Source organism: Tachysurus fulvidraco, chromosome 8, assembly GCF_022655615.1.
Source record: "Tachysurus fulvidraco isolate hzauxx_2018 chromosome 8, HZAU_PFXX_2.0, whole genome shotgun sequence".
In the NCBI taxonomy this organism is placed as follows: Eukaryota; Metazoa; Chordata; class Actinopteri; order Siluriformes; family Bagridae; genus Tachysurus; species Tachysurus fulvidraco.
Window position 1 is genome coordinate 12,474,199 of NC_062525.1, and position 24,139 is coordinate 12,498,337.

General features: G+C 41.7%; 2 protein-coding genes across 4 annotated transcripts in view; both read right to left on the reverse strand.

Annotated features, from left to right (window-relative positions):
* Positions 1 to 1,019: 1,019 nt before the first annotated feature.
* htra1b (HtrA serine peptidase 1b) lies at positions 1,020 to 20,690 on the reverse strand. The gene is made up of 9 exons (XM_027177449.2): positions 20,057 to 20,690; positions 15,008 to 15,110; positions 13,962 to 14,166; positions 5,581 to 5,775; positions 4,956 to 4,988; positions 3,735 to 3,849; positions 3,480 to 3,537; positions 3,287 to 3,382; positions 1,020 to 1,758 (listed from the first exon to the last, which is right to left on the reverse strand). Exons 1-9 carry the CDS (start codon positions 20,502 to 20,504, stop codon positions 1,590 to 1,592), a joined length of 1,422 nt encoding a protein of 473 aa, XP_027033250.1. The 5' UTR covers positions 20,505 to 20,690; the 3' UTR covers positions 1,020 to 1,589.
* Positions 20,691 to 21,453: 763 nt separating this feature from the next.
* plekha1b (pleckstrin homology domain containing, family A (phosphoinositide binding specific) member 1b) overlaps positions 21,454 to 24,139 on the reverse strand; it is a 31,767-nt gene continuing 29,081 nt past the window's right edge. For 2 of the 3 annotated variants that reach the window (XM_027177456.2, XM_027177450.2), the window contains one exon: positions 21,454 to 23,430. In XM_027177456.2, coding sequence (XP_027033257.1) covers positions 23,152 to 23,430 — 279 coding nt within the window. In that variant the 3' untranslated portion in view covers positions 21,454 to 23,151. The remainder of the gene's footprint in view (positions 23,431 to 24,139) is intronic. The other variant, XM_027177455.2, reaches the window with a different exon arrangement.

Here is a 24,139-nt window from a genome sequence, read left to right on the forward strand (position 1 = left end):
TGTTTAGATCACTCCTTGTACTCCCTGTTTGTGTGTGTGTGTGTGTGTGTGTGTTGTGTGTATGTTCTCTAACACTCTCAGGCTGATCTCAGATCTCTACTGATTGGATCTGTGCTCTCTAGAACTAATTCAGGCTAAAGGTGTGGAATTTCTAAAGCATTTTCTTCATTATTCTGGTCTATTGTGTCTCGATTCATGACGTGTAAGTCCAGTTTGTGTGAGAGATATCTTCTGACTTTGTACTGAACTCAACCAAAAAATCCCTGTTGCATTCGTAACAAACAGAAACATATGAGATGTGTTTAGCATATAATCATTAAAAAGTTTTCAGAGAAGAGAAATGACGTAAAGTCGTTGTTCACAGTTTCGAGACATCTACAGTAAGAAGAAATCAGTGTTTGTAGCATCTGGCTCATTCTTTTCAGCAAATCCTCTTCAATCCACCAAGGGTACAAGGATGAGGATAATAAACTTCAAATGGGATACATTTTTTAAATAGGATTCAAATTTTTCTGGAGTTATTGTGTCAGGATGCTCTTGTTGAACTTCTCTCCATGTTCTTGGCTGAGATGCATCACCTCCTACACCTTGGATGAAGATTCTTTCCTGTTTGCAAAGAATCTTCTCCATATCACAATGCTGCCATCACCATGCTTCACTGCATTCTGGTGTGTTTGCTGCTCTTATGATCATACAAACAGTCCTTCTTCACCAAACCTCATCAATTTATGTGAATTTGTTCTGCCTGGTCTACATGCTTTTGTTTATTTGTCAGCTTTAGGAGATGATTGTGGCTGTGAAATCTTGCTTCAGAGATGATTCAAGTGTTCTTTAATAATCTTCCTGAGAACTTCAGGAAACTCCTCAATGTTTGAAGATGTTGCTACTTGTTGCATGAAATCTTTCCAAGCAATCTTCAATAATGACACCACATCATCATCTGTAGCATTTCTACAGACATCGACTCAATAATATAGAAAAGGATGACACTGTGTGGTGAAAATACAAATAACGACAAGTCCGAGAACCAAAAGGTTTTATTTCTTAAAGTTTCCTGTTAGTCTGCTGAGAGATCAATTCCGTAGTTCTGTACAGGTTCATACACACAATAACAACCTGACGTTCGTCAGTAATTCTGTTTCTAAACCCGAAGTAACATGATTACTGAATCAATTAACATTGTTAAAGTGCATTTCTGATGGATCTACACTAAAAAGTCTTGAATTGAAGCAGCTCTAACTTTTGATATACGTGTGATGAAAAACTGGATCCTGCATTTATTCTGTTTCTCACATGTGAAGAATAATATACGAGAAAAAAAGACAAAAAACTGACACACACAAGAAATGAGTAATGGCCGACTGCAGATTTGATGATTCTGAAGCGAGACAAAAAAACAAGAGTAAACATTTCAGCGAAACAAGTTTAAATATTATGGGATTTCATAAGAAAAAAGATTAAAAAATGACTAAAAACATAATGAGCATGGCTCCAGATACACACTCCATGAAATGTCTGTGTTCTTTCGTTTTAGAGCTAAGAACCAGCTCATAGTAGAGCAGGGAATTGTGACGTAACGTGACGAGAGGTCAAGGCGCGATCTCCTCAGGCACGATGGTAAGGATGATGTCCTCGTTTCCTCGCCGGACTACCATACGAAGTGTGTTGTCTTTTTTGATGGCGTCACTGACGTCGCTGGCTGACGTGATCCTCTGCCCGTTAATGCTGATAATGACGTCACTTTCCTGCAGGCCTCCGCTACGAGACGTCAAACGAATATGTTAGCAATATACTTTTTTTAAGCAGTTTAGCTTGCACACATTATACAGTGGATATAATATATTTCAGTTCCAACATTATTTACACAGCTTAGCTAAAGTAGATCAGAAAACTACATATATTGGATTTAACTTTACTTTACATTACTTTACACCAGTTTATATAGCTCATATGGATTTTTACAGTTTAGCTAGTGTTAGTGTTAAACTAGCAAACTTTGTACAGTAGACAGCTGATAGCAATTTAGCTAATATGCAGCTAAGGGTATTATTTATGGAGTTTGCTAATCTGTAGCTAATAGCATGATTTAACATAATTTCAGCTAATACACCAGTTTAGCAAACACACACCTACAATAGCATTAGCAGCAGTTTGTGTATATAAAGACTCAAAAACACACTCAGCCTGCTGCGATTTGCACATGTCTCATGTCCATCATCATCTCCTGCTCCACTCTCTTTCTTTTGACCAAAAACATCGGTCTTTGGGGTTTTTTTTTAAACCTCAAAGCATTTTTATTTACGGTCATGTCTCTAACCACATGAGGAGATGCTTCCCTCAGTATGTGGTAACCTCAGTTTGAAACAGGAAGTGGAATTCAGGCTCTCTTACACACACACATAGACACAGACAGACACACACACATACACCCTGTTTTTTTCCGCTCCAGTGTGTCATTTCTGCATACTGTATGACTTCATTACAATGACAAGCCAAGCCTGCACACAATGACGCGACTAAACCAGGTCTTACTTCTTTTCTTTCTGCTCATCTGCTTCGCCTGGGACTCTGATGAGTTCTTACTCTACAATCTCACCAGCAAGCAACGAGCGAAGGTCGAGCGTTTATTTTCTACATATGTTCTTGACTTTGAGACATAATTTCAAAGACAAGCGTCACTTGAGGTCTGATCTTCTACATTCTGAGCAAATTTGTGTTTAACATCACAAAGTGACGAATTTAAATGACTCCTCGAAACAATTTTATGACGCATGTGGAAGAACATTTCTTCAGTTCCCCTCTCACAAATGTAGTTCCTACCTGCAATTGGTTCCTATTAACTGTTTGTAACAAAAATGGAAGAAAAATCTTGACTGGAAATAGCAGAGCTCATCAGTGCCTCTGAGAATACATAGATTGTGCAGCTAGCTTGTTTTGCCTATGTAAACTGACAATGAAGCTAGCATGAGGCCAAGTGCGTAGTACATATCGCACAACAGTTTTTTTTTTTAAATAAATACTTTTCTGTTTATCTACTCTAAAAAATATATACTGGACAGGACACACCTACAAGCAACAACAACAAGTGACATGCCAGACTTGTCCCATGTTAGTAATAGACCTCCAACTGACCTGTTCCATCTCATCTGAGCAACACAATGATAAAATGTATTTTATTTTATCTCATGGTTCATTTACAATATCCACAGAAATACGGTCCTCTCCCTCATATACTGGTATGCATACACACCTGGAAGTGGAAAGTATTTTGTCAAGGTCTACTCACGTTTCTGCTGGAGTTCTAGGTATGACCTCGATGACATATGCCCCGGAAGTGACATCGGGGAAATCAGTTGTTCTTCCTTTCAACTCCTTTGCAAGACTACAAAAGAATGAGGAGAAAAGGTTCATAAAAGTACAACAGCTCATTAAAATCGGTCCTGCAGCTCAAGACAGGAGTTTCAGGAGGTTCTACTCACGTTGAGGTGAGACTCATCATTCTCACACCAATATACTTCTTTTTTGTGGTGGCTTTTCCTGTTAAAAAATTAACAAATCAGAAGGTCGTGTTTTAGCCAAACTGGATATGATTCTTATGATAATCGTACCAATCTATAACAAGCACTTCCATCGTTGGTATGAGTGGAGCTAATATGCCAATATAGCAGGTGAAAAAAAATGGTCCTGGATCAGTGTCAGTGCATTTGATCTCTCGGATCTATTCCCTGACTAACCTTTGGCCTGTCGATCATGAGATTCAGTAAGAAACTGGCGGATCTTGTCAGAGGGAATAGCGAAGGAGATCCCCGCAGTCACCTTCAGAGTATTAATTCCTATGACTTCTCCATCCTCCACAAACAAAAACAACATCATCATCATCAACCGGCTGAAGAAATGTTCTACTTCACTGCTGGATAATACCAAGAGAAGATAGATCAACGTTATATCATCTTGTGTAGACATTTTAAGGAAGTGTTGGGTGTTGCAGTATTTACTTCTGTCATGCTGCCATCATTGCTGTTCTTCATGCCTTTTAAATTTTGTTGGCTTTCACATGTTAGCATTGCTCTATCAATTTACTCTGTGCTGCTACTCTAATTACTGTTCTACATAACGAGTTAGTTGGTTTCTGCTAACACCGGGGCTGGAGTCTGGTATCCTCTTATTCACCACCTGCTTGGAAGGAGTCTGCATTGCTGTTTTTTGCTCAGAGCAATCCACAGCATCCCCTATCTGACCAACCAGCAGGCCAAAACACAACAGTGAGTAAGAAAACACTAACTTTTCTGCAGGGACTGTTAGACAGTGGCAAGTCCTTATCTATATTAACAGTGTATGTAGTAAGCATTGCAGTACGTATTCGCACCATGCACAGTATCCCTCTGGTGGGCTCTGAAAAATCCTTTGGCAAAAATATCTCTGTCTTGTTTTGAAGGTTCTTAAGACTCATCCATCAAGCTGATGCAAGATGCCAAAATGAAAGGGTTAACCCTGAGAGTGGGGAACTGCCTGCTCTTCCAGATTACTCTGGGGTAACAATTTGGTTGGACCAGGGATTTTTTGCCCAAGGTTATATGAATTATTTAAATTAATCAATCGACCGTACAGTGTGTCAAGAAGGCAAACCTGCAGAATGTGCATTACAGAACAATTTAGATAGTACTATACCAGGTAGTGTTGCTTCAATTTGGGCATCACTGTGCATTTTCACCAGGTTCAAGAAGCTGGTGCAAGAAGCTTCCAGGAAAATATGGCTTCATGACAGTACTCAATCAAATACTAAACCACTTTGTCACTTTTGTGGAAGGTCTTGGCATGCATAAAACACAAAAAGTGACTTGCATTGCCCTTATTATTTATCCAGATTTCATAGAACCACAGTAAATTCATAAGTAGCATTAGTACTGTAGCATTTACCCCATTTTAACACTGACATGGAAATAATGCTGGCTTACCAGGTTCACCAGAGGTCCTCCTGAATTTCCATACTGGCAAAAAAAAAATGTATTTCAGTACAGTATTATGTATAAGCAATAAGAAAACAGTGAGGATCAGTCCTGTTCTTTGAGGGAATGGGTGTGGTTATTAAATGCAATCCTGCCAATTATTTTATTCAACCCAGAAAGAATTTACAAGTTATTACAGGATGTGGACTGCCAAATTTATGCTGGCTGGAGTTTGTCAATGCTGAAATGGTGTGGCTCCAACACATTTGAGTAGCATTAAAATCTGTTGGCACTATTGGAAAAAGAAGGAAAGTAAGGTTATGGAACAATGCTCTTGTTTTACATTTTTTTTGTTTACTAGATTATGTACAAAGTGAAATTCACATATTTTCCCATTATTTCACCTTGTTGAGCACTGAATCTTATCAGCACTTTATTCTTGTCTGGCCTCAGGTATAGTCTACATTTGGTAAAAGGACCACAACAGATTAGCTTATACTGTAAATTATTATCTTCCCTTATAGTATGTTGTTAGAGTTTTTAAATACAGCACCATATCACCACTGTCCTTTGATATATAGTATTAAACTCTTACTGATCTATTTGCTTTATGAATAGCAAAATTTGAGCTTACATTGATGATGGCGTCGGTCTGGATATAGTCCATGTCTGAGTTGCGAAGCCCAAGCTCCTTACCGCCACGCTGGGTGGTGCTAACGATTCCCGTAGTCACAGTGTTCTGGAGGGAGAAGGGGCTGCCGATAGCGACCACAAACTCGCCAGGCCTCAGATCAGCTGAGCTGCCCAGCAACAGAACTGGAAGCTTGTTCTGTAATACCAAGATTTTTTTTAACCTTCACAAAACTGAAGATTTATTATAAAAAATGGAATCCACTTAAAACCGACTTTTAAGGGTCTGACCATGTGTTCACTCTACCAGTGTTGATTGTAGTTACTTGTGGGTCGTGGCCTGTATGGAATTTTCAAAACATTGCCTATGTATAGCTTTTAAAGGTAATTATTTCTAGACAATGACCAAACTGCTCCAATGACGAAAACAAAATGTTCCCATGGGTTTATGTGAGCATAGAGTATTGCCAAACACTCTATCGCTTTGAAACATTTTTTCAAAGCCCCTTAATTTAAAAAGAACAATTTATCTTCTGTTACCCTCATACCCCATATGGACCTTTGACCTACACAATAAAGACTTTCCACACAATAACAAGCCCAGATTGGCTGCACATCTGTGAATCTTTTCAAAATACTGCCCAACATCGCCTCTGAATCTTTTACCCCAGCAACCTACAATCATGTTCGTTTGCTCCTGTGGCCATATTCTGCAACAAATTGGGATTTTTCTAAATGTAGCTGCCAATTTACATGTCGTATTCACTGCGATACAGTGCATCCTCTTATCCAGATCCAGGATTTGAGGACACATCTATTTGCACAACAGTGTGATGAAAAGCATACTGCAGTTTTATTGGTTCTTACAACCTTTTGCTGTATTTTGTGGGAGAGCTAATTTAAGGTCATGCTGAGCTTGTGCTGGTGTCCAGTGACTGTTTTTTTTGCAACTAAGTGTAACTATATATGAGTCTGAATTATTGGTCTCCTTTGATAGTGGGTACAGAACGTCTTTACTGAACATCAAGTTCCCCTGTCTCTCTCAAACCTTTTTGTAGATTTTCATTTGACTGATGGGGCCTTGACGGAATGAATGATGATTAACTAACTATAAGCTAAAGGTAATGGTAGCTGTAATAACTAAGAAGCTCACTCTTCAGACCTGTTCTTTGGACCAATTACGTCTGCAAACGTTCACATCAGAGGACCAGAGAACTTCTTGGTTTGATTGCACAAGATCCTGAGCCTGGCTCTATCTTGCACAACACTGTGGCTAGAGTTGTGATAGTGTTAAAACCTTCCAGTCATTAATGTACACACTGCATCCTCCATTCGTCCTGCATTAAGCTGTGACGAGTTTCCACACTCTGCACTCTTAAAATCTACTCCTTCATCCGTGTTACCAGCTCGTCCACATATGTGTAACATGATACACAGATTTACTTTACACAATTATTGCGCTATTTGTCATAAAGTGTAGCTTCAAAAGGTTCTACTGCTTGAAACTGACGTTTTGTCTCACACTTTCTTCGCAGCACAAATAAATCCACATATAAAGAGCAACATCCTGAAAAGGTTTCTGCTTTAACTACGTTAAAGGCTATTTTTCTGACTTTCTAGTCAGCTAATAAACATGAGCAATCATGCAACCCTTAAAGCTTAAAGTCATAGCTCGTGAATTTGGTGATTTTAGAGGTATTGCATTCTTCAAACACTGCAGCATTCATGGAATCATTCAAGTGCATCCATTGAAACATAAATGCACCAAAAGTGTGTGAACATTTTAAAAAAAAAAGCTGCCTTCTAGTGTCTTCCAATAAACGTCAAACAGCTTCTTTGTGCCAACATTACGTCTAGATTTGTTGGTGTTTGTTGGAGAAGTTTGGACTGTGGTGCCATGCAGTTAACTCTGCAGGAACCCAGTCATCATCATCAGAGAGGAAGTATGTGTCATTGGCTAGACACCTTGTGCACTTTTTTCTTGGATGGTATTCACCAAAACGCTGGATGTAGTCAGACTGTGGTACAAATTTAAAAAAATCTAAACAGTTGTGAAGGACATTGTGAAGAATGGAAGCTTTGGTTATTCAAAAACCCATAAACTATTACCTCAATGTTAGCATGTGGCGTAATATTGGATTAGCATGTGGCTGTATTTTGGATTGTGTTTTCTTTTGTTTTTTTCAACATTTGATGGAAAGTCATCATTGGTCATATGGGGCGCTGTGTCAAAAACATGGAGACAGGAGCATTAATGAAAAAGATAAAGAAGATGCAGACCATCCTTGAGTACACATTTGTTGCAGTAGTTTTTTCTCTTTCAGTTCTGCTGAAGCACTTGTGGTTAACCATATCCTGTTATATTCGGGAGACGTAATAAATTCTGTGGATATTCAAGAACTTGGTCTCGGTCTTACTGGCATTTATACTTGGACTTGTCTCTGTCTTGTGCACTGTTGCTGCAAAACATGGTGTAACTTAGATTATAAAAATAATATTTGTTTTTTTTTCCCTTCATGCACAAAGTTTGGCATGACGCTGAATGTGTGAATAAAGTCGTTTACTGGAGCACTGATGAAGCTGTGAAGAAGCTTTGATTATCTTAGGTCTTAATGAAATCTTGTCTAGTCTTGACCAACTAGTTCTGTTCTTGAACTTGACGAAGGTGTTCAGCCCCAGTAGACTAATAGTCTCATCTCATGTGATCACTTCACCACCAGCACATGGCTTTAACTCTCAATATGCAAATATTTTGTGGTTTGCAGTTAATGTGATAAAATAATTGCCAAATGTTCACCAATCACCATTAACACATTTCAGTGGAAATTTCAGATTGCACAGTTTACCATGAAACACTGCACACAAAGCAATGTGATCCACATGCATTTCCAGTGCATGTCAGGAACCATCTCTGATTTAAAGTGATTTTGTAACTAGGAAATAACTTCATAAACAATCACAAGGAAAACAACTCAAAACATTCAGGGGTGTGACTCTAATTTGGTTTGTACAAGAACAAATAACTTCGGTTTTATAAATGAAACAGTCTAATGTCATGACCCACTTGGACTCCTGAACCTCCTGAAGGACATGACCGTGACTCAGTGACCCAGTGATCCTTCATGTTTAGATCTGGAATAATTCCACTGGTGACTAAGGAGATGGGAGATGTGTAGGTTACGGTGTCTAGAAAGGGATTAAAGTCTGTTTACTGTGAACTCATGAGCTCTGAATCATCACACTGCAGTGTGCACATGAAGCATATGGTCTTCTTTAAAGTTCAGATCAGAATCATTGAATCAGAGCCTGTTTGTTCTGTGCTTTAGCGTCATGGACAAATACAACAGCTTAGGAGATTTGTTTTTCCAGTTTTGTCTCTTCCAGGAAAATGATTGAAATGTCTTGAGATCATCCAGTTAAATACTTTCTAGAAAGTAGACGTCTCGTCCCCGGGGGCACGTCTTCCTGTACATAACCAGCTAGTTAGCAGTGAACACAGCTCACGGTTCCTCTAAAATTCTCTACTCCGTATTCTGACTGTTGAAAGAAATACATCTACATATGGAATCTGATCTCGACTCTCAGGACATTTAATCGGAACAAGCTTCTTTGGTAATGACCAATCTGAGTACACACAATCCAGAGTTCAAAGCTGCCAGTTCGATGAGAGAAGTCTCCGAGGAACATTACTCTGTGACGGTTTGCAAAAGTCAGAAGTTGATGACCTTCATGTATTCCGTCAGCTTTGGAGACTCAACATATAACACTGTGGCTGAAACCTGCTTTCTCAACAAATGTATTCCCACTGTCCTGGTAAAGCAATAAAATTGACCAGTCTGCTCTGGAGGAGTAAGCCATGTTACAGGACAGTCCTGTGTCCACTTAGGAATCTCGCAAGTGGGGTAGCTCTGGAATTGAAAAATAGTCTGTAGCTGCCAGGATCTTGTTTAAAAAATTTGCCAAACAGCCTGTGGCAAAGCGAGTGAGAGTACAAGTGCAGACAGAGCAACTGAAACATACAGGGGCATATTTACTCTAGAATATTCTGCAAAGATTAGAATGGTGGAGGGGGAAATGTCCATATCATAGAAGGTCAATAGAAAATGGCATTTGAACTGAATTGTATCGAAGAAGAAAGCTCTCAAAGCTCTCTGAGCCTGAAATCAGAAGTGTGCGTCTTCTCCAAATAAAATAAAAAGAGCTGAAACATGTGCAGTGTGAGCTATTCTGTGAGTCCGTGAAGACTTACGGTAACAGGCGTGTTGTTATTTAAGCAGGTGGTGAAGAAAGCATCCAAGACCTCCTCATGATATGACACAGCAAGCGTTAATCTCTGAGGCGACATATTTACAGACCTGTGGATGGTCCAGATCTTAATGATTCAATGCAGAATCATAAAAGATTTACACCACATGTTCATTTTACACATCTCCAGAGGTTCATCTCCAGCAGCACTCTCAGAACATGTGGCTGTAACATACGGTGTGTAATGAAATTAAAATGAATCCCAGATGATCTTTTGGAATCAAGACCTGCTAAAAAGATGAAGAAGCCATGGCAAAGAAAAACTCTACAAATTCAAATCTGAGGCAGAAACAATGAACTTTTCAAACTTAAGCTGAACATATAATAAAAACTGGAGTTGTTTTGCTCCAGCAATCGAGCGATCTGTCCAGGATGGTTCTTCAGAACGGAACCACAAACGAGCCTACAACAGAGCTGAGCTGAAACACACCACTGGAAAATTCTAATCACTTCATTTTTGATCAGGATTACTTCAATAATCAATTGGTTTTGAAGATTTGTGTGGGTTTTTATGTGGATTCTATTAGGAACTCTTCAAGTTTGGATCAAAATGAACTTTTTCATGGTGAACAAGAAGGAACAAGCAAATTTGCCTAGAGACTCTTAACTCTGACTGTGTGATGATTATGAAAAACCCCACAGATGCCTTCTAGGTGTGTTTATTAGTCACTATTCATCAAGGAAAAATTCATCAAATAACAGGAGCTCGGGTCTACATGCTGCTGTTTACTTTGTGTGACCTACAAGAGTGTGTAGAAGAGCCATCCAGTCTCTTGCAGGAACAGAAAAGCTCACTGTCTCGACTAGTGAGGCACTGACAGTCAGTCAGTCGCGTGTCAGAACCATTACACATGCAAGTATCAGGGTCAGCACTGCTTCACATTCACTAAAAAGGGAAAAACTCAACCACGCCATCAGGGTACACCAGCAATCGATCAAAAGGATGAAAAGATTCACTGTAGAGTGAAGAGGGTACGCAGCAGTCAGCAATCAAGTCTGTAGCTTCGTCTGAACACTGAGGTGAGAAACTGAAGGCATTTTAGGGACATCTTGCTCCTGCTGATGTTCAGCACTAAGGCGTCTGAATGTAGGTCTGAGGTTATTCTCCATTCATAGACCACACATGACTGTGAGCTCCACAAATATTCCAGATAGAGAGTCTTTGTTAGAGATGACTGGGCTTTTGTGCTGGACACTGAGGGATTGTCATGAGCACTATTCATTATTTATTTATTTGCCTTTGGTAAGTGTGGCAATGGTGAATCTGTAATCTGTCCTGGGAAGACAGGGAGTGAGTCGGGAATACAGACTGGATGGGACACAAGTTCGCCTTCATTCATGCAAAGTGTAGACAATCCACTGGAGCTGGACCGCAGTGCCACCTTCTGAACCGTAGCTCGGGTTAAACTTGAAGTGGGTGTGACCGTTACTGGAAGGGTTGTTTTTACTCAAATATGAGCATATTGGTTATCAGGTATGTCTCTCATGTCTGCCCTGTGTGTGTAGAGTTTCCGTGTTCTGCCAGTGCTGTGGAGATTTCCTCCGGGCTCTCTGGTTTCCTCTTCACTCCTCAGTGCGTGACTGTGTGTGTGTGATGGGATGGCAACTTGTTCAGGGTGTCCACCTCCTTCTGTCCTGAGTGGCCTAGGCTCCAGGATCACTGGGGCCCTGTGCAATGGATGGATGGATGGATGAATGAATGAATAAATGAATGCATAGACCATACCACTATGCACTGGAAAACACTTGGAGGAGTACACCACCAGTCAGCCATGTGAGCAACGAGTCTCAAATCAACAAATTAGGTTGGGTCTGTTTCACAAAATATGACCAAAAGAATAGCCTAATATAAACCAGCAGGCCCCTTGTCAAAATTAAGTTGTTGTATCTTGGGGATAAGCCACAATGCTGGGGTTCGGGTTAATGCCTGTGTGGAGATTCACCCGAACCCCAGCTCTGTGGCTTATCCTCAAGATTCAACAACTTAATTCCATAATGTCTTTTATTGTAATTACAAACACACATGCATGAGATGACAAATGCAAACACAATGTGTCTCAGTGTGGGATGTGGTGAAGTGTTGGCGAATCCTCTCTGTGCACAGTAGTGAGTCAGTGCTGCTGGAATTCACTCGTGTCCTGGCAGAACAGAGGCACAGGTTACACTGGTGATGATCGTTAGCATGCTATCGGGAGAAAAGCGCAAACGTTCGAACATCTCTAGCATTCCTTTCATCTGAAAGAGCATGGCTTTGGAAATGGTAAATGCCTGAAACTGTAGTTAGATAATCTGCAGATTTATGGATGATGGCTTAGACCGAAGGTCAGCGTGCATTTACTGTACATTTGCAAGGTTCCTCTAGGTACCTATAGCTGTGTACAGCAGTTAATAAGAAAGCTGTTGGTGTGTTTAATCTTTTGGCTTGTTTTTGACCAGAATTGTGTCATTTTGAAGACAGCAGCAGACAGTAATTCCAGATTCATATGGGGATTTGCTGCTTTATGAGAGATGCATAAATTCATCTGGCATAAAAACAGGTCAAAGGAAACAGGACTGCGTGTCTCATCAGCATTCTGAAGTAGAGCAGGACCTGCTGAGACTTATTCTGTTCTTGTTCTGAGGAACACAGGCCAGGCTCAGACATGGAGCATGTCGCAGCATGCTCGCATTCTGTGAGCATCTCTCAGATAAGTTTGCGCGTCGCTGCTCTTTAGTCCAGAGTTGATTTGGTTTGATTTGTAGTCCAGGGTTGATCAACACTCTGGCAGTCAAAACCATGGGTTCAGGGGCTTCTGAAGATACTGAACCATGATTCAGCACTTTACTATTATTTACTGCATTCATTCATTCATTTTCTACCGCTTACCCAAACTTCTCAATTATCTGGAATTATAATGCCAGATGAAAATCTTTGGCTTTGACAATGAATCTTATTTATTAATCTTTTACAGCTGCTGGTGTGTAAATGGTTTTGTAGCCAAGCAGAAATAAAACTAGACATATTAAATTAGCATGTAAAACTTGACATATTTAAAATCACAGCAACTCAAACTATTATAAAAGTTCAGTTCATAAATTTGTGCATGATCACAGAACTACGAATCTAGGACTGATGAATTTGTGTCCAGCACATGAAATTAGATCCTCAGTATAAAGAGACGGTGGATGCTTTTACATAACAAGTTCGGAAAATAGTTTACACGAGGTTTGGAAAACGTTTGTGATAATCCGTAGCCTCACAGAGCAACTCAGTGTAGTGTTCCTTCAAATAAACTGCAGGCTTGGAAAAACAGAGCCATCGATAAAGAAGATTAAGCGTGTGCTGCAGAATATCTGTGTGCAGATGAGAATATGATCTCGGAGAGAAAGCAGCATTAATTATTCAGAGTGCAGCAGTGACTATGCACAGAAACGTGGCATGGATCTTCACCAGCTCCAGCGAAACAAGAGCCTTGCTCACGCTCCCAGACGCTCAGGAGATCTTTTTGAATGAAATACACTAGTTTTAGTTTTAAACACTAAACCCTAAAAACACTAAACACTTTTTACAAAAATAGGATGAGAATTACTAATGTGAATTGGGGCACTGGGCTATTTTTAAGCTTTCATACAGTTATCAGAAATCTCCAAGCCTCAGAGTTACACACTGCCAAGCAAAGCATTCCTCTGAGCTTACAGTGTGAGAAGGACAAAAAAGGGAAAAATACCAAAGACAGCATCATAAAACAGGTCAGGGTGTGTGTGTGTGTGTGTGTGTGTGTGTGTGTGTGTGTGTGTGTGTGTGCCTAGAACAACCCTTTATATCTCAGAACTGGAATAGTATGTATCAAAAATAAAGGACTAGCTATCTGGATTCTGATTGGTCAGGGGGTGATGAGTGTGTTTTTATTATTGTGTAAAATACCATTGTTCGTTAATTAAAATCTGGAATGATCAAAGGAACATCATGAAAGATGCTTTTCTTCTTCACACATACTGGAATCATGAAACACGGAGTACCTGGTGTCAGGAAACGCTAAGGAGTGTGCACCTGTCATTCTGACTGATCTGTGCTGCTGGCCAGTGCTGAAGGGAACTCACAGGAGTGTCGATCTTGATGAGGGCGATGTCGGCTTTCTCATCCACGTCTTTGATCTTGGCGTCGTATGTGGCCCCTGACTTCAGCTCCACTTTGACTCGGTGTTTGTTGGCCACTACGTGAGCGTTGGTGACGATCAGACCGTCTTCGGACACCACAAAGCCAGAGCCGCTGGCCACCGCCATCTCCCGCTTAGAGAACACCATCCTGCCAAAGATCAGGATTACTAACAACCAAGTGGCTACTTTACTCAAACACATCTCAGAAATTAATAAGATGTTTCATGTTCTTCAGACTTGTTCCTCACATCGCTGACAAACTCTGGATTCTGATTGGTCAGAAGGTGTTGATTACTTCTGTATATCTCTAGAATAATATGCTATGGTTTCTATAGTAGCAGCTTACTCAAAGGGACATGTACACCAGATGCTCCAGTAATTATTAACACATACTGAGCATGTCTCATCACTGATATTTTGTGTTTATTTATAAGATGTTTATTTTATTACTTTATTATTTTTATTATTGATTGTTTTTTCCATACAGCACAACCCTGTGTGTTTTATTCCTTTTGAAGTGGAGTAAGAGTGAGTTCTTAGTGAGTTAAACAAAAATCTGAAAGCAGATCTGATGGGAAACATCTCATTTTATAAGCATCAATATTCTTCCCCAAAAAATTGCTCCCAAGGGCCAACATTCCCGGCCTAAAGACTTCCTGCTGAAGTGGAGCACTGTGGAACTTCCTCTGATGAATAATTTGCAGTAAACACGTCCTTCGGCTCTGCCCTGAAGATCATTTCTGATCTCAGATCTCTGCTCTGTACAGAACACGGACGATACACTATCAATTATAATCGGTTACAAAATATCTGGAAATCCGTAGAACACCAAAGAAACACCAAAAGCTCTGAAACTGCGGTGTTTCGATCTTCTCGACTCAGAAAGCACACAACAAAAGATGTGAAGGTCCAGATGTTCTTGTTAGTACACGAGAGAAAGAAACAGCAAAGGCGAGTCACAGAGGTGAGTCAGGAGTCAAGAGTCGTACTTGCGGTAAAGTTCGATGTGGACGACGGCGGGTGCGATTTTCTCCACCACGTCTGCGATGAAGTTGTATCTGTGCCGCAGACTGTCGGGATTCCCATCATGACCTGGGAAATCAGCAGAAAATGTCAAGACATTAATTCAAAGAGAATGTTAACATGTTGAGTGTTACGTTCTGATTGGTGTTGATTCATTCTCTTGAACAGCAGCTCTGAAAGTAGCACAGGTTTGTATTAACACCTCGTCGTTTGAATAGCAACAGCAGGTGTGAACAGATCATTTTTATTTATGAAAGGAGTCTCCAGTGTCAGAGATGAAGCTGTAGCTAAGTTTTCCAATATCTTCAGGACAGAAGAGTTTACACTGCTTGTAACTTAGTGGTAACAAACTACAACAATTTGGGTTTTTTTGTTTGTTTGTTTGTTTGTTTGTGGTGAAGGAATGACCGTTTACAACTGCCATAATGTAAGTGACAACAGGAACTAACCTCAATTATCTCTAATATAATGATAAAATTATGACATCCAACATTAGTTATTTAATAAAGTGGAAGTGTATTGGAATATAATATATTGTAAGTGAGGACAGACCTGCATACTCTGACTTTATCACACATGTTATATATAAACATGTTGTTCTTCCGGGGTTTAGATAACAAAGGATATTACGCCGCTATTTTGTGCTCCAAATTTTCTTTTTGTTTCCATACAGCGAAGTCTTTCCAAATCTCTCTACTTGCCCCGAAAATAAAGTACCACAAAACCTTTTTCTGTTTCATGATCATGAAAAAGCAGAGGATGCATAACACGTATTAAATCCACACCTTATAAAACTTGAGTTTTACAACAACAAAAACAACAAAAAATCCCATGTGTAACATTTTTTCTTCTTCCCCGAAGCACTTTCCGGTTGTTTTTGGTTCTTTCCTCAGTCTGGAAAGATGTATGACAGAATAAATCCCGGTGATTAACTGCACTCTAACCCTTTATGATTTTGCCATTCTGCTTAAAGTACGGCATGATGCAGGACGGACAACACAATAATCCAACACATATGGGCGACGCTTACTGCATGTACGTACTGCATGCTAACCACAACACATGTGCTACGACACTAGAGAGCCGCTAACGCTTGCGTCTTTTCCAGTCCTAATACGAGGAGCTCATAAATTCCAATTACTTCTCCTTAAGTGTCTTGGCTGACGGAGACATGGAAAAGAATGCAAGTATCAGGTTTCACGACTCTTTGTGTCTTTCATTCATTTGACTGGAATCTCGATTAGGAAACTGATTTGCATTCGGAATCATAAATAAAGATTAAGATAAAAGTTCTTCATCTGTGTGGATTTGGTGCAGGTCTGTGCTCACAGACAAACTTTGTGTAAAGAATGATACATGATTCAAATGATGGAATACAGTTTGAACACTTATGAATGAGAAATGAAGCCACGTTGATCAGCATCAATAAAAAGCTGATCTCTATTACAAGATCAATAATTTAATAAAGGTTTAAAGTTATGAATAAAAGGAAATGATTTAGAGCTCTGACAAGGTCATGCCGTTGCTGTGATTGACAGATGCATAGGCCACACCTCCTTCACTTTAATAGAATTTAGAGCCCAAAAATACCACGCCTCCTTCACCAGGACTAGGTGGAACATTAGCCATGCCTCCTTCACCAGGACTAGGTGGAACATTAGCCATGCCTCCTTCACCAGGACTAGGTGGAACATTAGCCATGCCTCCTTCACCAGGACTAGGTGGAATATTAGCCACGCTTCCATTGTTGCTAAAAGGCTGTTTAATGTAGCAACAATCACACAGTGAGGTCACATAACCGTATTTGGGATAATCATGGCCTCACTCTAGTTTGATGTCCAGGAAAAGCACGTTCCTCACAACAAAAAGTCTGCTAAATGTTCTGACATATGTGCTAGAACACTGACATGAGCCAATAAGTGTATTTTCTAATGGCGTAGTCCAACATGGCAGCTTTAACTCGACACCAGATCGCATGTTCACAAAGCAGAGTTACTGTTATGGCCATAAAGACATGAAACTGGGAAACACCACAAGTAAAAACCAGGGGAAATCACCACAAATAACTATCTGTCCTGAAGACATAAAAAATTTACTTACAGCTTTACCTCTGACACTGGAGACTCCTTCTATACATGTTACGATAAACAAACCAGTCCCTGAGAACTCACTACTTACTACAGAAACCGTGCCATTTTGGATGAGCACAACATCAGAGCTGTTGTTACAGAGAATGAATCAACACCTGCAGATATTAATTCTGAGGGCATATGTTCATGAAGGGTGGCAAAAGATACTGCAATGCTGAAGTCTCTGAAGCTTTTCACTATACCGCAATGACTCAGACCACCAACTGCCATGGAGCTGAATAGTGCGCTTGCTTTTCCGATGCTAACTCAGCACTCACTATGCCAAAACTGTTTGTGTGTGGTGTGTGTGTGAGTTGGCTGCTACCTGCCCACTCACCATTTAAGCTAATGTTTACAACCATAAAAACATGTTCAACCTCTGGAATGTTGTTTTAGCCCAAAATGCTGAAAGCTCACTTTGCAGAGGCAAACATCAACACAAACTCTTACTTAAAAACCTTAACGCAGCCATGTTATTACAGGAAAGAGCAAAGGGGTACGGGTGGTCAGGGGGTGCATTTGGAGATATCCATGATTACCTCTACCATGAGCAGAGCCCCAGACCCAGCTGAATCTCTATAGCATGATTTTGCCACCATCATGGTTCACCATCTGCATGGTGTTATTTGGGAGATGAGCCGTCTTGTCTATGCAACAAAGACATCTTTTAGAAAGTCCTACTCCCAGAAAGTTCTACGTCGAGATGTTTTTTTAAAAAAAGTATGCTTCCTTCTAGCAGTCCTACCCTGTCACTCAGAAGTGAAGAAAATGAGAGAGTGTTGTCACATAAAGCGAGTGATGTTCCTGCAGCTGCTTTCATGTTGCTGGGGCACTCTTGGCATACTACCTTGTACGTTTTTGTCTTGTTCTTTTACGCATTTTGGAGGGATGCATTTTTCCTGTTCTCAATGAAGTTACTTCTGGATGACGTCTTCATTCCACTGATCTATGTCCATGCAAACATCACTAGGGAAATGATCTCTCCTTCACTTCATTTCTCTTCTTCTTCTTCTCCTCTTTTTATTTGTTGACTAAAACATGTCAAAACTCTGTGTTCTGTACAGTGTGTGTAAGTATGTAAGCGCTCTTCTCTATTTTGGTGATGATGATGATGATGATGATGTGAGGAACCCCGAGGACGTTTTGACAGCCGCTAAATGATTATAGACTCGACTGAACAGGATTATGTCTGTTTCACTACAACACACAGCTCTATAGCCACTCGCTCAAAGCCTCCAGTGTGTTAGCCTTCATAAAAAGTGAGCTGAAGGTGTTGAGATCACATCTCAGGACTGGCACATTTTTGCTCTGAACTCTGCTTGGGTTACATTCTGCATATTTTAATTCAATACCTTTTACCAAATAAATTATTCCATAATGGAATTTTGTGGATATGTTTGTGGAATTTGTGCTAGCATTAGATTTACTCAGGATGGTTATATAACACCACACGTCCAGCTGGAGATTTCATCACGTGACGCATCAGAAGGTTGAGCGGAACAGCCGGTGTGTCTGAAACTCTGGCTGCGAGTCTCGGAACAGCTCAGGCACACGCAGTTATTTTTGGACAGTTCAGCTGTGATGAGGATGAAAAGCACATTACGGTATTGAAAAGACCAAAAAAAATAAAGGACAAAACAAGAATTTTGAACAAAGTGACCCACTCTTGCAAAGTCACTGCATAACTCTACGTTGTGTTAATCTACACCCCACAGAACAGCTCAGCAGTTTTAACTCCTCTGGTTAAATTTGGGCTAAAACACAAACGTTGAATTAACCACACATGTAGGTGAAGCCTCAGACAGCAGGGATTTTTTTTTTTTTTTAGATTAATCTCATTAAGACGTTTAATCCTGCCCATGCTAGAGGAAGTGTGTCAGCTCTCCTGTCTTTAACCTCGTCCTGAGTGACCACAGAGATGATTTCACACATGACCCTTCCCCCCCCAAACACTCTGAACCCTCACACAAACTTCCTTCATGTCGCAGAACTCTGTTTGCGGGTGGATTTATTCTCTAACCACGGCCCTGGCTGTCTGGCTCCATCAGACCACCAGCTGCTGGAAGCTGGCCAGGAGATTTTTTTTTTTTTTAAACAGGAAAACTTTAACGAAAAAAGCTCAATATCAGCAATTCCCCAGAAACAGTATAAACTGTGGAGGAGTCCTACAATTTGTGGGAAAATTGTAGTTCAGTCAGTTATAAATGTACTAATTTCTCTTCCCTTCTTAAGTGAAGAACAACAATTCTTCCACATGTTCTATTTTTAAATTGATCTGAAACACCAGCATGTTTGACATGCTTTCCTGAGGGAAACTGTTTATAGTGGGGGGGTTTTTTGGTCGTAGTTGAGCGTCCATAAGATTTCTCTTTTCTTTCTTTAAATATCTTTAACTAAAAAAAACAATGAATAAAATGTTACTTTTTTGCCAAATTGCTGAGATATGAGAAATAAAACACTCCAGGCCATGATACTACTGGAAAATAAATCAACAATTAAATGCTAAAGAAGTTGAATTAGTTAATAAAATAATTGAATTAATAAACAATTATTTGTTTATAAATCACATTATATTTTGCATTTGTTTATATACTTCACAAAACAAGCTCATGTTCTCACTTACATTAGAACAGCTATAAACCGTTATACACTATACAGGCAAATGTATGTGCACCCCATCACACCTGTATGTGTTGTTGAACATCTCGTCCCAGAAATGATTCCTCTCTCTGCTGTTATAATCAGCTCCACTCTTCTGGAAGGCTTTGTACTAGATGGTGGATTGTGGCTCTGAGAATTGTTTGCGTGTGTGTGTGATGAAGTGCACCTGCAGTGAAACTACCCATCAGTGTTGTATTCACATAGAAATGGATGAACTTTGCGCACCTTTGCCGCACGCGCCCCGCTGCACGACGATGACCGGTGGTTGGTTCTGACGTTGCGCGCTCCCGCTCGCCCTGCGCAGCTCGCACACGTTGCGGTAGGTCACACCATCGCTGCCGCACGCCGGCTCGGTGCTCTCGCACGTGCACACCCCGCTCTTCGCGCGCTTTCGTACGGTGGCGCTTTGGGCCACACCGTCGGTCACGGAGCAGCGCAGACCCTCAGTGCAGTCGCTCTGGGTGTTGCACCGCTCGCCCTCTCCCGACGCGCACACAGGACAGCAGTTGCACCGGTCGAGCCCGTCCCCGGCCAGGCAGTCGGCGGGAATCGGCGGACACGCCGACTTGTCGCAGCGATCGGGGCAGCCGGGAGCGCGCACACCGCAAGACGCCGGTGCGACGAGCAGGAACAGAAAACACGCGCATGCCACGAGCTGAAAACGCATCATCATCTTTCTTTTTCTTCAGGGTGAGAGAAAGACAGAATCACAGAGCTGATCACTGCTTTCTCAACTGGCTGCACTTTTAAAGCCAGCATGCCTCACACGCAACAACAAAAACAAGCGCGGGGATTGGACACAACACAGTGACCTCACATGTAAGGGCGTGGCCCAGAAGGAGATGAAGTGAAGCCCCGCCTTCTATACAAAAGAAAGGATGAGCGACTGTGGAGCTCACATCTAATCCAGATGATGGTCTCTTACAACACATCAGAGAAAGGGAGGGAGGGAGAGAGAAAGGGAGGGAGAAAGGGAGGGAGAAAGGGAGGGGGGGAGAGAGGGGAGGGAGGGAGGGGGAGAGAGGGAGGGGAGGGAGGGGGGAGGGGGAGAGAGGGAGGGGAGGGAGGGGGAGAGAGGAGGGAGGGAGGGAGGGGGAGAGAGGGAGGGGAGGGAGGGGAGGGAGGGGGGAGGCGGAGAGAGGAGGGGGGGAGAGAGGGGAGAGGGGGGAGAGAGGGAGGGGAGGGAGGGGGGAGAGAGGGAGGGGGGAGGGAGGGGAGGGAGGGGAGAGAGGGAGGGGGAGGGAGGGGGGAGAGAGGGGGGAGAAAGGGAGGGGGGAGAAAGGGAGGGGGAGAAAGGGAGGGGGAGAAAGGGAGGGGGGAGAAAGGGAGGGAGGGAGAGAGGAAGAGAGAGAGGGAAGGAGAGAGGGGGGGGAGGGAGGGAGGGGAGCGAGGGAGGGGAGGGGAGAGGAGAGAGAAAGGGGGACAGGGCAAGGGACAGAGAGAGAGGGAGGAATAGACAGAGAGAGAGAGAGAGCGAGAGAGAGCGAGAGAGAGAGAGAGAGAGAGAGGGGAAGGGAAAGAGAGAGGGGGTAGAGAGAGAGATAGAGGGAGAGAGAGATAGAGAGGAAGGGAAAGAGAGAGAGATATCACTCAGTGAAATGAAACTCAAACATAATCACATACAATATGTCCTAACTTTTTACTTCCATTAAACATTTCTTGTGACATTTGTTTTTCTTGTCCAGTTTTTTTAACTATTATTTATATAACGTTCTAAAATGAATTAAACACAGAATAATTCAGATCGTTTTCAACACTAGCAACTTGCACTCTGATTGGTGGTCACATGTTGATTAAATCTCCTGAACAGCAGCTCTGACATTAGCACAGGTTTATATTCATGTGCTCGCACTGATACTAAACTTCTCCAGTGACAGCTCATTCACAAGGACACTCCACTAATAATAAAAAAATTATATATACAAAAAAAGCTTGTTAACGTTAATGTTGCATGTAGGGAAGGAGTCTCCGGTGTCAGTGTTTTGTATCAGTCAGAAATGAAGCTGTAACTTTAAGCTTTTCAGACATAAAGCCTCAGTTCTATCCTCAGCCTCAGGTCTGTGAAAAAAGGTGAAGTAGCTTTAGAATGCGTTCAGTAAACAGAGCAGCTCTCATGAGCTCATAGACCTCATTCTGCCTCCACCAGTTTCTGAGTAAAACTTCATCATCCTTCCTGCAGGGGCGTAGGCAGGGGTCAGGGGTGCAGAGCGGGTGGAGAAGTAAAAGACCTGTATCCAAAAACACGCTACGCTGATGGTCATTTCAGTGGACGTCATGGTGCCAGAATGTTACAGTGACGTGATCAGAGACATGTTGTGTGCAGGAACTAATGCACGTCACGCCCTCACTTCAACCTTTTACACTTTCTTATTCACGTTCTTGCTGATCAGCTCTCCTCATGTTATTTGATAGATGGTTTGGTCTCTTCCAGAATGACTCCACTCCCATCCACAGGGCAAGCTATATCTGAACAAAGAAAAACACCTGAGGGACTTAAGTTCAAGTTCAAATTCAAGTTCAAGTTTTCTTTATTGTCAACTCTTTCACATGTACAATATATACACAAAAAAGAATTGAAAATGTATTTCTCTCAGTCCCAAGGTGCAAAATATTAGCAATGAAATTTAAATAAAGTGCAAGGCATATGTAGATACAGTGAAGAATAAGCAGACCAATGCTGCACAAAGTGACTGGTGCATGTTTTTCGTATGTTAGTGGGAGGGGGGAGTGGAAGGACCTTGGGGATGTGGGATCTGAAGGGGAGTGTTGGGGTCATAGATCTGTGGAGCCTGTGGCAGAAAAGAGAAGTGGAGGCAAGTTTGAGAGTGAGTTCCCGCTTCCTGACAGCCTGATGAATGAAGCTGTCCTTCAGTCTGTTGGTCCTGGCCCGGAGACTCCGCAGTCTCCTCCCAGCAGACTGAAGAAGCTGTGTAATGGGTGGGTGGGATCACCTGCAATGCAGAGGGCTTTTCGGGTGAGACGGGTCTCGTAAATGTCCTTGAGGGAGGGGAGAGAGACACCAATAATCCTCTCAGCTGCTCTCACTATGCGCTGTAGTGTCTTCCGGGAGGATGCGTTGCAAGCACCGTACCACACAGTGATGCAGCTCGATAGTATGCTCTCAATGGTGCCTCTGAAGAAGGTGTGCATGATGGGTGGTGTGGCTTTGGCTCTTCTCAGTTTGCGGAGGAAGATTGCTGTGATCTGCTGTGATTTCTTGGCCAGTGCTGCTGTGTTTCCAGTCCAGGAGAGGTCCTCTGTGATGACCACACCCAAGAACTTGGTGCTATCCACTCTCTCCACAGTGGCACCGTTGATGGTCAGAGGAGCATGCTGAGTGGAAGGAAGATCTTCAGAAGAACGGTTTTCCATTGCTCCTTTACAGTGTCAAAGACACGAATAATTAGATGGATGGAAAAATGAATAGAAGGCTTTGATGGATGGATGAACGGACTGAAGATGTTGGTGGGCTGAATGGATGGATGGAAGGTTTTGATGGATGGATCAAAGGTGCTGATAGACAGCTGGCTGACTGCATGGATAGATGAATGTTCTGGAGATCCACTGCCATCCTGGCCAGGATAAACTATTTCCTGTAACTGAACAAATGAAAAAAAGTAGAAGCAGCCTTTTACTTTATCTATATGAAGATATTGATAAAACCAAATCTCGTCTTGAAGATCTTTCTCCTGCACAACTCTGGAACGAGACACGAAATATAGAACAGAAAAGGAAAAGTTGCTCAATAAAACATTTATTGTAGCAATAAAAGTAATACAAGCAGCACAAGAGGCATCATTTAATCAGACACAGTGTGCAGATGATAAAAATGTCTATCACTGTATAACACACACTCACTCTCTCACACACACACACGGACATACACATCTGTGTGGCGTATTTATTCCTGTGAGCGATCTAGGTGTCAGAGGCTCAACGTTATAGTTCACTCTGCTCTTTTCTGTCTTTACGGCACGAGTGAGGAAAAGCTGGACGCAGCACAAACACAGCAGATTCCCAGAAATCCACCACCCCCAACTTTCTGAACTAGTGGCCAGGACATCTGAGTCACCGTCCTCCATCCTGTCCTCTTCTGCCAAAAACCAAAAAGGCTTTGAGTAAAAACAACTGTAGCAGAAAGTAATAACGTGCACAACTCTTCTACTAGATATAACAATATATCCTAGTGCTGTTTGCCAGGTGTGATGTTTATACAGAGCCACAGCTCATCAAACCCTCAGTCTTTAGATGCCACTTAAGGAACCAACAGAATGTTGACTACAGTTACTGCATTTATTTTCCATGGGG